Raw genomic sequence first — 13412 nt, forward strand, 5'->3', positions numbered from 1 at the left:
AGGGACACCTTTGTAAACAATATGACAACCAGCTGCTTTCGCTGAATACACCAGGAGGCACAGGTTTGACTTGATGTAAGAAGTGTTTTTTGTTACTGCATCAGATAGGATGGGAGAAAATGATTGATTGTACAATAGAAGCTGATTAAAATCTCATAAATGAGATGCAAATAGTCAAACTGTGATTCAGAAATAACCCAGTGCAGCAGAAGACTTGAAAAAATCCTGGCACAGAAATCTCCAGAACAGTTTTATATAATTGCCTCCTCAACTATTAATGATCCCTGTTTAGATTTACAGTGTTGACATATTCATAAACCCAAAGTGCTTGCATCATTGTAAAAAAAGACACTCCCAATGTGTCCAGTGAGTCAGTCACACTTAAGTGCCGGAGGAAATATTATCTGGAATCAATCAAAAATATGATCAGGCGTTTATCCGCTGACTTTATTAGTGTGTAAAGACCCGCAGCTCCATTAAAGCATCAGCTCCCCGTCATCAGAAACTATATACACAAACACACACAAGCTGATGGACCAATAAACGTCAGTGTTGAACAACAGGAAGGTTTCAGGGTTTTTTTCTGCAGCGGCACTCTGTGGTCAGTGATAAATAATTAGCAGATTAACTTCCGTGTCCGTGAAGTCTCTGCTGCTTCCGTGTCGTGTGAAGTTTCCCCTCCGGACGGTCCAACGCTGCCACCGACAAACTCTCATGACAATGCGAGGCATTCCCGAGGAGCTAACCGCGCTCATTTCAGGTAAAACCTTCACCTTCACGTTGTTTACACACAGCTGGTTGTTTATCGTGTTTATGTAGAGCTTGTGTCACGAAGTCCAGCTTTAAAGAGACTGTTTTGTAAAATGAGGAAGCGAAGGCTCAATATGGTTGACCAAGTTTTCAGTTGCACTTTGTCCTGTTGCATCTCGTCAACACACCACAGTGCTGCTGTATCTCATTCATCCATGCTGATGGCTATCAAACAAAGCAGGCTTTGACGCCAAGGCTGCAAACCGCTGTGTTGTTTTGCTTTTGATAGGTAATATGATCTCCAGCAGCAGTGGAAAATATGACACCACATCCAGCAAGTGATATCAGACTGTATGAATGTTTTACCTGGTGTCTTTTCTGTCTTTAGACCTTGAGTATTTCCTCTCTGATGGATTAAAAGGGGAAAATCTAAGCAAGAAGGCAAAAGAGAAGAGGGAAGCCTTCATCAAACGGATTAAAGAGGTCAAACTGGGGTATGTGTGTATTTTACTGCAGGATTTCCTGTATGGTGGAGTTTGGTTGTAAAAATGTCACACAAGCTAATATTTAAAGATTAAAATGTAACATGTGAAAATTGTTAACATGCTTTCTCATGTCTCCTCAACAGTTTCCCACACGATTTCAAGGACAGAAGTGAGTGTTGGTCTTACACTTTATTTAGTAGTGGGTTTCAATCTGAGGGTCGGGGCCCACACAGGAGGTCATTGCATGAATCTAAGAGGTCACAAGAAGAGTTTTTATTACATCAGGATAAACCCCCTGAATGGTATATTAAAAAATGATGCCTCCATAATTTCAAGATACTATACTTCACTGTCGTACAACTTAGTTGTTGGGAATTTGCCTCCATGTGCTCATGACAATAAAACAAACAACCACAGCTGAACGGTGAAGACATACAGTAAAAGATAAAAACATGTAACACAATAATCAACACATTCTCAGCCCAAGTCGTCAAATATCATCGTTAGGTATCCTCCTGCATCTGTTGATGACGTTTTGGGACACCGTGTCTATTCGCGACCGTTACATGCATTGTGTCTTTTCAAAATACACTTCCGTTGTTACAGGAAATGTACAGTTTCTGCTCGTAGTCTTCTTAAAGATAAACATATACCATCAGGAAAACACCTTGTACTTATGTTTATTTCCTTGTGCATGCTAAGCACATGCTTAGGTTTGACTGACATTGATATGGAAAGCGAACAACGGGCTCTCGTGTGAAAGTCCAGGGGTTTGTTGGACCCATTCACCGCCCCTCCCACTCGCCCAATAGGGACTTTCCAGCTCCTTATATTATGTTGTTATTGGCAGTGTTTCAAACTGACACTGTTGGGCGGTGTTATAAATTGACGCCACCCAGCAGCTTATCATACTGCTGCGAAAGGTGCAGCGTCAGTTTGAAACCAGTGGTGTTATAAACTGCTGCCACCCAGCAGAGTGTCATACCACTGCGAATGGTGCCTTTTTGCTTTGCTGTCTGATGCCGAAATCACTGACCAAGTGGCGGCATTTGACATGTTGGGAATGAGAACGGGCTGCAATAATCCATAACCTCCACCCAATAGTTACTCACTAGAGTTTCAAAGATTAGTCGAATAATCTATCAGATAATTGAAAGAAAATGACTTAGCAGCTATTTTGATAATCGATTGAACATTTGCTGATTTTAGTTTTTAAAATGTAAGAATTTGCTGCTTTTCCTCATTTATGATAGTAAATCTTCAGGTTTTGGACTTATGTTTGGATGAAAGAAGCAATGTGAAGACACCTTTCTGGGCTCTGGGGAATTGAGATGACATTTTTCACATTTTTAATTATTTTTTTAAAACAGTCAATCATGAAAATATTACCAGCAAATGAATTGGTAATGAATTTAATTGTTGCAGTCCTATGACCAGCTTAAAATATAAGAAAAATCTAAATTCTGCTGCTAAAAAAATGTTTATTTTTCAAGCTTTTCTCTCTTGTTTCCTTGTTTTCAGTTCAAATACTGTATTGTGCTTTTATAACTTCTCCAGTCTGAAAAGTTAAAAATCATCTCTCATACAAACAGCTCACAACTCATAGATCTGCACAACAGGATGGGAACCATTGTGTTACAACATAACTGTACCATTACTACAAAGCACTTTCTGTTTGCTCTGTAGGTGGAGATGACTCAGATGATGAGGAGGACGTTGACAGCAACAATGATGGAGGCTCGCTGCAGTCCGAGCGCACAGACAAGGATGACGAGGCTTTCGAAGGTAAACCACAAGCACTTAGCAAACGTCCAAAAGTTGACTCGCTAACTGCTAACAAGCTGGGGATTAAAGGTATTGAAAATAGCATCTTGGCATGAAAATATACAAATCCTTGGGTCTGCTCCTTGGAGAAAGTGACTTTGAGTGGCACAATGAGGGAGACATTCCAACTGTAGCTTGGCAACATACTTGGGAAGCAATTTGGGGGCACAACTGCTACTCCCACCACCTCCTTCACTCCACCCCTTTGACAGCTAGAGCATGCTTTATTGCTCTCAGCCCCAGTCTGGGGACTGAACATTACTGCCATGGCTGTAGTTTGAGAAAAAACATGCTTCAATATACAGTAGCATTAACCCTGTGAGTGCCATCATAGCAATCTATGCAAGATGTTGTATTTACTTTTATAAACAGAGTATAAGGAAAATCCGTGTGAAATGGCTATTAGGGGTCTGGGGTTTATGGGCTGCAAGCAGCTGCCAGTTTTATGGCCGCTCTTTCACACAAAGCAACTTTGACACAGCAGTTGAACATTTGCATTGAAGTTGCACACTGCAAGAGGAATCTCCTCCAGTGTGAAGCAAAACACTGCTTAGTGGAGCCTCCAAGGATTTGGCTGCTTATTTCAGCATCAGTCAAATTAATACATGACAAACTGCACACATGAAGAATACATGAAGCTGGTCAAAAACCCATCTGTTTATATTTAAAGGGACAGTTCACCCCGAAATTTAAAAACACATATTTTTCCTCTTACCTTTAGTGCTGTTCATCATTATAGATTGTTTTGGTGTGAGTTGCAGATTGTTAAAAATATTAGCCATGGAAATGTCCGCCTTCTCTCCAATGTAATGGAACTCAACAGTAATGTCTCTCTCAGAGACAATCAGATTTGGGTGTTCAGTATGAATATTCACCTATTAGTTCCTTTTCTCTATAGAGTTGAGAGTTAGAAAAGGGTTCAGCGGGACGCTCAGCATGACTGTGACATTCATGTCATATAGTAAACAAGCTAAGTAACGACGGATCAGAAATATGCAACAACATTTTTTGTGGACACTAGATATATTTATGTAAAAGAGAGAGACTGTATTGTATTAGGTTGCTGTGAGCTGTAAATTCACCACATCTACACAGAGGGCAGAAGATAATGTTACCGTGGAGCCTGATGAGGCAAAGCCTCTCCTCCTCCAGGCAGCTACCTCCATGTCCGCAGCTTCATGTACTGAAGAGCATCATGAAAGCGAGTAGCGCTCATTCTGCAGCTAAATCTGGGGACTGAAATCACCCAGAACACTGCACACTGCCTGACAAAAACAACAGCAACAAAAAAACTGCTCAACTTGAAGGAATTTCAATTGACTAAGGGTCTCCAACTGATGATTGAATCTCCGACGTTCAGGGGCAGCCCGAGTAGGACCTATTTTCTTTTACTGACCTACACCCACTGACCATATCAGCACTGCTTCCACACCATGCTGCCCATAAGAGCAGGCTCACTAGAGACTACTGTCGGTTTAGCTTTTTCTTAACTTAAATGGGAATAAAATTATTTAACTGTGTGGCTCTTCTAGACTTTTCAATTATTATTGGACCGAATAGATTATATCCCCATAGTGAAACGAGTCATTTTGCGGGGGTTGTTAAGCTCAAGAAATGTATCCATAGCTTTGCAGACGTATTTTTCACCATGTAAGTCCATGGGAAAAAGTTTTTTTTTCGGCCATAGGGCATCATGTGATGGCCACTATGAAAATTGGCTTCAAAGCTTGGCACACCTCCTGGGGCCCTGGATCAGGCGAGGAGGTTGTCATTAATGTTTACATCTCCCACTTTCACGAGCATGAGCCTCTCATCTATGAGTAGATGCACACTTCCCTCTGCAAAGTGATTCGGTTGTCAGATGTAGTTTGGAAGAGAGAAAATAGTTCCTACATGAAACTGTTCACAACAAGGTCTAAGGATTATGTTGAGTAACTGGGGCATGATTTCGGGAAATGGACATTGCTGTTGAGTTTTTCAAATGGATTTTTTAAACGCTTTAAGCACCACTGAGCCTAGTGCCATCTAGTCCCATTATATTAAAGAGAAGGCAGACACTCTACGGTCAATATCTCCAACACTCAGCAACTGACACCAAAACAATCTAGACTGATAAATCGCATTACAGGTAAGAGGGAAAATATGTACCTTTGATTTTGAGGTGAGCTGTCCCTTTAAATATTTTTAAAACAAATGTAATTTACCTTTTACATAATAAAAAGACTTTTAATGGATGATAGATTTCCTCAACTCTTCTCCAGGTTCCCAGCAGTCTCCACCTGTGGCGGCTCAGGACCTGAAGTTTGTCTTTAAAGCAGGATACCTTGAGAAGCGCAGAAAGGGTGAGTGCTTATGATAAGATCCATGTAAGATAGTTTTTTATTGATGAGGATGTCACACCTAAATTTTGCAAGATAAAATGTACTGAGTTATGTTTTGACCTACAAGTCCCTCTTCAGGCAAAGTGTCCATGTGAACAAATAAGCAGGCTATTTATAAAGACCAAAATGGCAGCTCCACCTTCAATTAGGATTTACAAAATAACAATGAACTTCCACTGACATTTCACTTTTTGTTTTTGCAATACACAGCTCCTTGAATAAACTGGAAAAACAGATCTATTTCCTCTAAATTGAGATTATTGTTGGTTTTCCCTCCACAGATCACAGCTTTTTTGGCACCGAGTGGCAGAAGAGATGGTGCGCTCTGAGCCATCACACCTTCTACTATTATGGCAGTGAAAAAGGTGCTTCAGTTTTTATTTACACTTCATCCCAGTCAAGTATGAATCACATACTGTTTGGGTAAATTGAAGCTGATGGATATTTGGCATTCTGCCTTCGACAGTGACATTGCAGTTGTTTTATCTGAACCATTAATGATGATGTTTTAATTTCCTGTAACCAGACAAGCAGCAGAAGGGAGAGTTCAGTATTGACGGGTACAATGTCAAAATGAACAGCACCTTGCGGAAAGACTCGAAGAAAGACTGCTGCTTTGAAATTTCGGCTCCAGACAAGCGGGTCTATCAGGTGCGCTCCTCTCTTGGTGATGATTTGAGTCACTGCTGTTCGAAGTGTACGTCCTAATTGAAAAACAAATGTGGCCTTGAGATGTGCCATGTTTAAAACTTGGCAAGGCATGTGTGTACATGCACTTCATTAAATCGTTATTTTTAAAAACCTATTCATTCATTTGACACTGCCGCCTTTGCAATAGCTCAACTTGACACGCATATTTAAAAAGTCCAAATGAGTGTTTCTAACATCCAGGCTCTTCCATGCGGAACATTTTACTATGCATAAATGCGGCATTATTTGTTTATGTTAATTAATATATGTAGAACTGCATATTGCACTGACTGCAGTTTTCATTTCTCTCCTCTTTCATCACAGTTTTGTGCGTCATCGGCGAAAGAGGCGGAGGAGTGGGTGAAACAGATAGACTTTGTTTTGAGAGGTTTGGACTGTTACAATCACAACAACTCATCACGATGCTGCATAATGTCACAAACAGCAACAGTTGTTTCTGTGTGAATGAACAAAATTCTCTCAACACTGTCGCCAAATACTCAAGAGTTTATGTGTATGCTTAAGTCATGTACGGTGTTCCCCTGTTTGTAGATATGTCAGGCATCATCCCAGTAGATGAAGAGGAGGAACAGGAAGTGTACGATGACGTTGGAGCAATAGAAGATACAGCTGATTCTGTGCCGATCGACGAAGACATCTATGAAGAGCTCCCAGGTTTGACTGTGCATTTATAACATTGCGACAATCTGAGTTGTCCTACAGAACATGTATCGGTTTTCTGCCACTGCAAATTTCCCAGCCCACATTAGAGAGTGAATGATAACCTTAATTCATAGGTCACTCATTCATCAATGTTTTGTCTGTATCTCCAGAGGATGATGTGCCCGCCCCAGTAAAGCCCGCTCCAAAGGTGGAACCAGTGAGCAAACATGCGCCTCCTCCTGCTTCAGGTACGCAGCACAGACATTTGTGTTTTGACTGCATAGATATGAGTGAGTTTGTGGATTAGAGTGTAGTAACACTATATATACTGAGGATAGGACGTGACTGTGATCAATAAATGAACATTCTGTCACACAGTTTTTTTGTTGTTGTGAGCTAACTCAACCCTCTGAGCCACAGCTAAGAAGAAGTGACATTAACAGAGGAAGTCTCTGTGAACTTGTGCAACTGAAAGTTAGCACAATGCTGGAAATAACATTTGGCTAACTTCCTTTTACAATAAGTGACGTATCAAAGTTTTGTAAGTGCAAAAATACAGCGCTGTCTATCTCTATCTGATGTATCTATGTAAATATTAATGACAACATTAACACACACTGAATGCCGCCTAAAAACAGGAAATGGTCGCACTTCAGATCAGTAAATAGGCAGAAAGGTGGAAAATTTAACCGCCTAGAAACTAGCTGTGTCCTAATTCCTCTCACTGGCTGATTGTATTCAACTCAGAGTGACATTTTTTATAGTTTGCTGCTTTTTGCAGTTAGTAAAACAAAAATTAATACTTTACTATTTTATACCAACAGAAAATGATGGAATATGTACGCTGTGAAAAGTCAAACAAACTGCGGCTTTATAAAACTGCAACTAATGATTACTTTCATTATCGATCATTCATTTTGTGTATAAAAATGTCAGAAATTGATGAGAATGTCACTCACAATTTCATACAGTTCAAGGGGGTTCCTAGAGACGATGGGGTCCTGGGCACAGGTATGCAAAAGGACCCCCCTCTCTTCTACATAGGAGCAAGACAAACAGTCTGTTTGTTTTTTAGCCACTTTGTGTTTTTGTTTTGCATCTATTTATAGTCATCTTGCATCTCACTTTTGTTTTGTGTCTCTTTGTGGTAATCTTGTGTGGTTATTCTGTGGTTTGTGTCTTTTTGTAGTTGTTTTGTCTCTCCTGGAGTCATGTTGTTTCTTTTTTAGTTGTTTTGTGTCTCTTTGTGGTTGGTTTGCCCCATTTTTGTTGTTATTTTGTGTCTCTTTGCAGTTCTTTGGCATGTCCTTCTGGTCATAATGAGCAGCTTGCTGGTCAGTACGTGCTGTGTTATGTCCGTGACATTTTGCAGGTGAAATTAAGGGGACCCCATCACTTTGGGTCCCTCAGCCTGTACCCTGTAGGCCCGTTCAGTAATCCATCCATGCTCAAATGTCTTGCTCTGTCTGACCAACAGTCCCAAACGAAAAGATAGTCATTATAAAATGATTAAAAAAAAACAACTAAAATGCAGAAAAAACAGCAATTTCTCACAGTGAAAAAGCACATTTGTTGTTGTTCTGTCGATCAAATGATCAACTAATCGTTAAATTTTACAATGACACTGCAAATTAAACTTAAATAAAGAAAAAGGTAGATTTAACTTTTTTGGTTACTGAAGTGTTCCCAGAGCTGTTTTACCTCCATCCACAATAGTTAAATTTTTAAAGCTGTGGAGCTCCTCTGTCTTCTTTGTGAATAGTGGGAAATTGTGTCCATCAACACACTCAAAAACAGCTTGTTTTGTACTCTGTATACTGACTTTTTTGAGTGTACTTCATTTTGTCACTTTGCCAGTGTGAACATATACCTACCCAAAACCCTAGCATGTAGTATGAACTTGGCAAACAGCTGCTGTCTGCCTCCAGCTCTGTTTTTGGCTCTCCACTGCCTCCTGTTGGTTTGGGTGCACACAAACTGCTGTGTCAGAAGTTTACACTCACTGTGATTACTCTCAGTAGAAAATAAAGCACCTCATCTGCTGTTATCTTCTTCCCCCCTTTGCCTTCCAGTTGATAAGAGCACAGACTACCCCAACTTCTACCAGGGCTTATGGGACTGTACAGGAGACCACCCAGATGAGCTATCCTTCAAACGTGGTGATGCTATCTACATCCTGAGCAAGGTATAACACTAATTTGTCCCTTAATGAGCGTTTGCATGATGAATGGTGAGGCCAGGATGAGCTCCAAGCTCACAGTGCTGCAGAAGTTGTGAGCCGAGTTTTGTAGTTCGGGTGGTTCTGCTGGTCTCAGACCACCTAAAGTGAGTTATTTCTAGGCCCTCAGAGGAACCGACTGTTCATATCCTTTACTGGCAGCACCTGGCCCACCGCCTGGAGGTGGATGGCTGATGGTAAGAGGCAGACTGGGCTAGGTTCTCTCTCTGGCACTGTGATGGGGATTAGTTGTGTCACAACGGAAACTGTTTTAGTGCTGCTGGCGGAGGCCGGGCTGAGTTGGCACACAGCGCCATTCCATCACTTCCATCTGGACTGTTTCAGCACGCTGCCGCTGCTGCTGCCATGCCAGGCTGTGAGCAGCTCTCAGCCCACACACCTCTCAGACGTCTCCCTCACCTCGCCAAATAGGAATGTGTGTTCTCAGGAAACTCAGGCTCAGTCCGCCGTTCTGTGTCAGAGCAGGTGAGGACGTGTAGTGGACGCACAATTTCCGAGGCTTGTCGGCTAGGCGTGGGTGCCAGGTATTGAGAACTGAGGGGCCGTTCTTTACCTCTATTATGTAACTAAACAGGAGCCCTTTTGTGCTTAACCGGTTCATATGAACGTGGAATTGGATTTTGATTTGATTCATTTAACAAGCTTGTTTTTGAACATTGCACTGTGAATAAGTCAGGGAGTTTTATACTTTTACAGATGCATGGTGACCCTGTGGTTTGTGTAAAAAAATAAAAAAAGGTGTGAAATGTGCAACATCTAGACTGGCTGTATTTCCTGTCTGGTTTGGTTTCTATGGAGCATGTAGTCAACTGAGACATACTGTTGTCAACTGGCCAGGTCCCTTTCCAAATTCAAGTCTGCCATCTAGTGGCAGCCACAAAGACTAAAAACATGGGACTGATGAGCTCCAAACATTATTTGTAGAAACCTGAATTATGATTGTGACTAGTAATTCAGTTTCTTTTTCAGTCAGGAACATAAGGGAGGGCTGCGACTACAAGTTATGTTCATTAATGATGATTCTGTTTATTTTTCTGATTCATAGATTAAATGCTCAGTGTATAAAATGTCAGGAAATACTGCAAAACGCCAATCAGAGCCTTAGGAAATGTCTTTAGTTTTTTTGGCTGACAGCAGAACAAATACGAGCAGCAAAAACAATCAAGTGTTTAGCATTTTTGTTTGATAAATAGATTAAATAATGGTTTATCAAAGTGAACTGTCTGTCCACCAGCTGATTGATTAATTGATTCAGCACTATTGAAGGAAACAAATGCACAAAGCAGACAGACACCATCAATGCTCATTGGCCAAATGCCTGTTTATGACTCCTTCTTCGTGTGTGTGGAAAAGGCCCAAGAATCAAGTTGCCCTTTCACTCAGACTGGGAGTGCCATTAGCTGAAACCTTGGTGTTGGGGGTTGTGGCCTGCTGCGAGGGCAATGACCATAAAACCTGTCTGGACTGCAGCAGCCAGCTGCAGCTAAAGGGACAGTCGACTCCTTCCCCCGCCAGTCGCTCCAACCTCCAACCTCCCTCCTCCCTCATTCTCCTTTCTCCCTCCTCACTGCATCCCTCCCCCATTCCACAGGCCAGAAATAGCTGTAGTGTTACAGCTGCGAGACCCCCCAGTCAGGACCTGGGTGTTGATTATAGGGCCTGACTGGGAGTGAGGGAGAGAGTGTTGTCCAGATATGCTGCACCACCCCCTCGTTCAAGTCACAGCACATAAAACTAATCGAGAGATGTAACATCTCACTTAACTTAAGTGGTTAGATGGGTTGATAAAAAATAAACACCATTCAAAAGTGTTAGTGCTGTTGTTATCGGGTCTGCACAGCTCTTCACGTCATCACTTGTACAATTTGTACTTGTAACCAGATGCATCAGCTGCAGAGAGTTTCATTTAAGAAATGAAATCACAGTATTTTTATACACTATTTGTGTAACCAATTGTCACAGCGTGTGGTGTCATTAGTTTTTCACTGCTCTGTGTATGTGTTCTCATGTTGTGTCCCACACTTGCTCAAGCACGACTTATTTGTCAGCCAGAACTACACAATGAGGTGTTGCTGGTTTTCAAAGGCTAGCTGCAGGAAGTCATAACGTGCACACACACTCCCTTACACACACCTCATGCCAATCTGCTATATTACCCCTCAGGGGCTTGTGAAATGTCATTGTAATCACGTGACACATTAATGTTTTTTTCTGTTTGTTTCTTGTGATGTTTAATCTGCAGTTAATAACCTAATTTTTTACTGTCTTCATGTCCTGTGTGTACATTCTTGACATGGACAGTAAGTCAAGCACCTTTTTATCCGACATGATGAATGACCCGTCACCAGACAACAGTCAATGCCAGCCATCACTATTGTTATTGTAATCTTCTTGTGTCTCATACTACCATGAGATCACTTACATCCATAACTCTCTCCTGGGAATAACTGGACACAGATGTGGTCCCTCCCTGTCCCCGAGTTTTGGCGCAGATTTGAAACATTGTGCAGGTTCCTCTTCCTTCAACCTTGTCAGGATGTGATCTCCCGTGTTGATTCATGTCCCGGGAAGACTTTGATGTGAGGTCAGGCTCTTGGCCAAAGAGAGAGGGAGAGAGGGGTATTCTGCTCTTGTCTCAGATCTCTCCTCACAGCTTCCCCCCTCACATCTCAGCATGCTGACAGCCATTTGGAGCTATTACTTGTCATGCTGTGACAGATTTATACGCGATGTGCTCTACGCACACTGAGGTTTTTGTGTGGAGCGGAGGGATGTGTGTGCAGTCTCAAAAGCGACAGCGGGTAGAGAGGCAGGACAGGGAACAGGAGATATAAAGTTGTTGATGGGATGGAGGTGTTGTTTTGGAGGTGGGAGTAAAACAAAAAAGAGATTTTGTGAACAGTTAACAGGTAATACTGATAAGAAATGTGCTAGTGATAGTGGTGAGATGACTCAAGATGAGGGCAGGGAGAGATGGGGAATGACATGGAACAAAGGTCCTAGACACAAACAGGGGACACTGTGGGTCATGGGTGGCATTATAAACCTTCGTCATCAGGGCGCCATATCCTTACTAATTCTGACTTTATCTGTTAGACATGCTGTCAGTCTGACTAAAGCAATAGCTGCTTTCTGTACCTATAAATTGTTCCTATCAGAAAACATTTTAAATTTTAAGATAAATCTCAGCTTTGGGGTTCAATAATTGATGATGAAAAAAATATACATGTGCTGTAAATTACCATGAATTAGGGAACTTACATGTGCACGCATACATATATGCAACACATGTAAAAAGATTGTAATGTGATTAATGTTGTAATTTTTTATATGATCATGTCATGTTTGAGAATGTTACTATTCGTTAGTCAGTGTACCGTATTCATAGTAATGATGATATGTTATAATGGTTGCATTTTATAGGCAGAAAAGCCTGCCCAGGGACAGAGGTTGCAAATCAGCCTTGGCTAGAAATCCTATATTCAATTAATCTGTAACCTGTTACACTGTTTTTTGTATGGTTCCTGACACATTAACTAATAAATAAATAAATAAATAGAAGAAAACCTCTGCTGTTCAGTGATGAATACATGAATTAAAAGAGATGAAAAGCTGTTTCCCACGTCACATTCTTATCATCATCTCAATGTCTCCACCTGTTTTCAGGAGTATCAGAACTTTGGCTGGTGGGTCGGAGAGAAGAATGGAACTGTAGGAATCGTCCCCAAAGATTTCCTGATGGAGCTTTATGCTATATAAATATGCCCCATGTAAGTCCCTCAGACGTCATGAATGAAGTTAATCAAAATACTGTCAGAACTGCAGTCTGGCAAAGTGCAATATCCAAATCACAGGAGCTGCAATTTCTTGGTAATGGTAAAATCACAGCGTACAGCCTACAAATCAAATTCCAGACATAGGGGTACATGCTTGCTTGGCAAAAATCACATCATTATTTTTATATATTTTTTCAGTGACAATGAAATCACAAGTCATATAATATTTTTTAGTAATTTTTTATTTAAGTAATTTTGGGTTTTTTTGCATATTGTGCAGCCCTAATTGCAATGAACAAGTTTGATTCCTTATACTTGTTTCAGTGTCAAAATGTAACTGAAATTAATCCGCTTTATTTTAACTGGTTCACTGTTTCATTTTCAGGATCTGTCCCTCTCATATCCATTTTAAGACTGAAGATTGGATGAAAATATTTTCATAGACTGAACAACATATCAAAGAGTGTTTTTTCTACAGGTTCTGCACTTTGCACTGCTTTTTGTATTTATTTCCTTTCCAAGATACAGTTTTCCCACACCATTTCATACTCTGCTTGTGGCATCTGTATTTGCAGAAGGCAAGATAAATAAAGATTTAAACATA

General features: G+C 40.9%; 1 protein-coding gene across 1 annotated transcript; it reads left to right on the plus strand.

Moving 5' to 3' along the window:
- Nucleotides 1-600: 600 nt before the first annotated feature.
- On the plus strand, nucleotides 601-13412 carry skap2 (src kinase associated phosphoprotein 2). Its single transcript, XM_050047596.1, has 13 exons — nucleotides 601-760; nucleotides 1139-1244; nucleotides 1379-1404; nucleotides 2922-3020; nucleotides 5321-5401; nucleotides 5722-5805; nucleotides 5967-6091; nucleotides 6455-6518; nucleotides 6683-6805; nucleotides 6964-7041; nucleotides 8866-8978; nucleotides 12699-12802; nucleotides 13194-13412. Exons 1-12 carry the CDS (start codon nucleotides 715-717, stop codon nucleotides 12789-12791), a joined length of 1038 nt encoding a protein of 345 aa, XP_049903553.1. The 5' UTR covers nucleotides 601-714; the 3' UTR covers nucleotides 12792-12802; nucleotides 13194-13412.

The sequence above is a fragment of the Epinephelus moara genome, chromosome 6, assembly GCF_006386435.1.
Source record: "Epinephelus moara isolate mb chromosome 6, YSFRI_EMoa_1.0, whole genome shotgun sequence".
Lineage (NCBI taxonomy): Eukaryota > Metazoa > Chordata > Actinopteri > Perciformes > Serranidae > Epinephelus > Epinephelus moara.

Coding starts and splice junctions, on each gene's coding strand:
- skap2 (XM_050047596.1), top strand. CDS start 715: ATGACAATGCGAGGCATTCCCGAGGAGCTAACCGCGCTCATTTCAG. Junction 6,092..6,454: donor CAGACAAGCGGGTCTATCAG/GTGCGCTCCTCT, acceptor CTTTCATCACAG/TTTTGTGCGTCATCGGCGAA. Junction 8,979..12,698: donor CTATCTACATCCTGAGCAAG/GTATAACACTAA, acceptor ACCTGTTTTCAG/GAGTATCAGAACTTTGGCTG.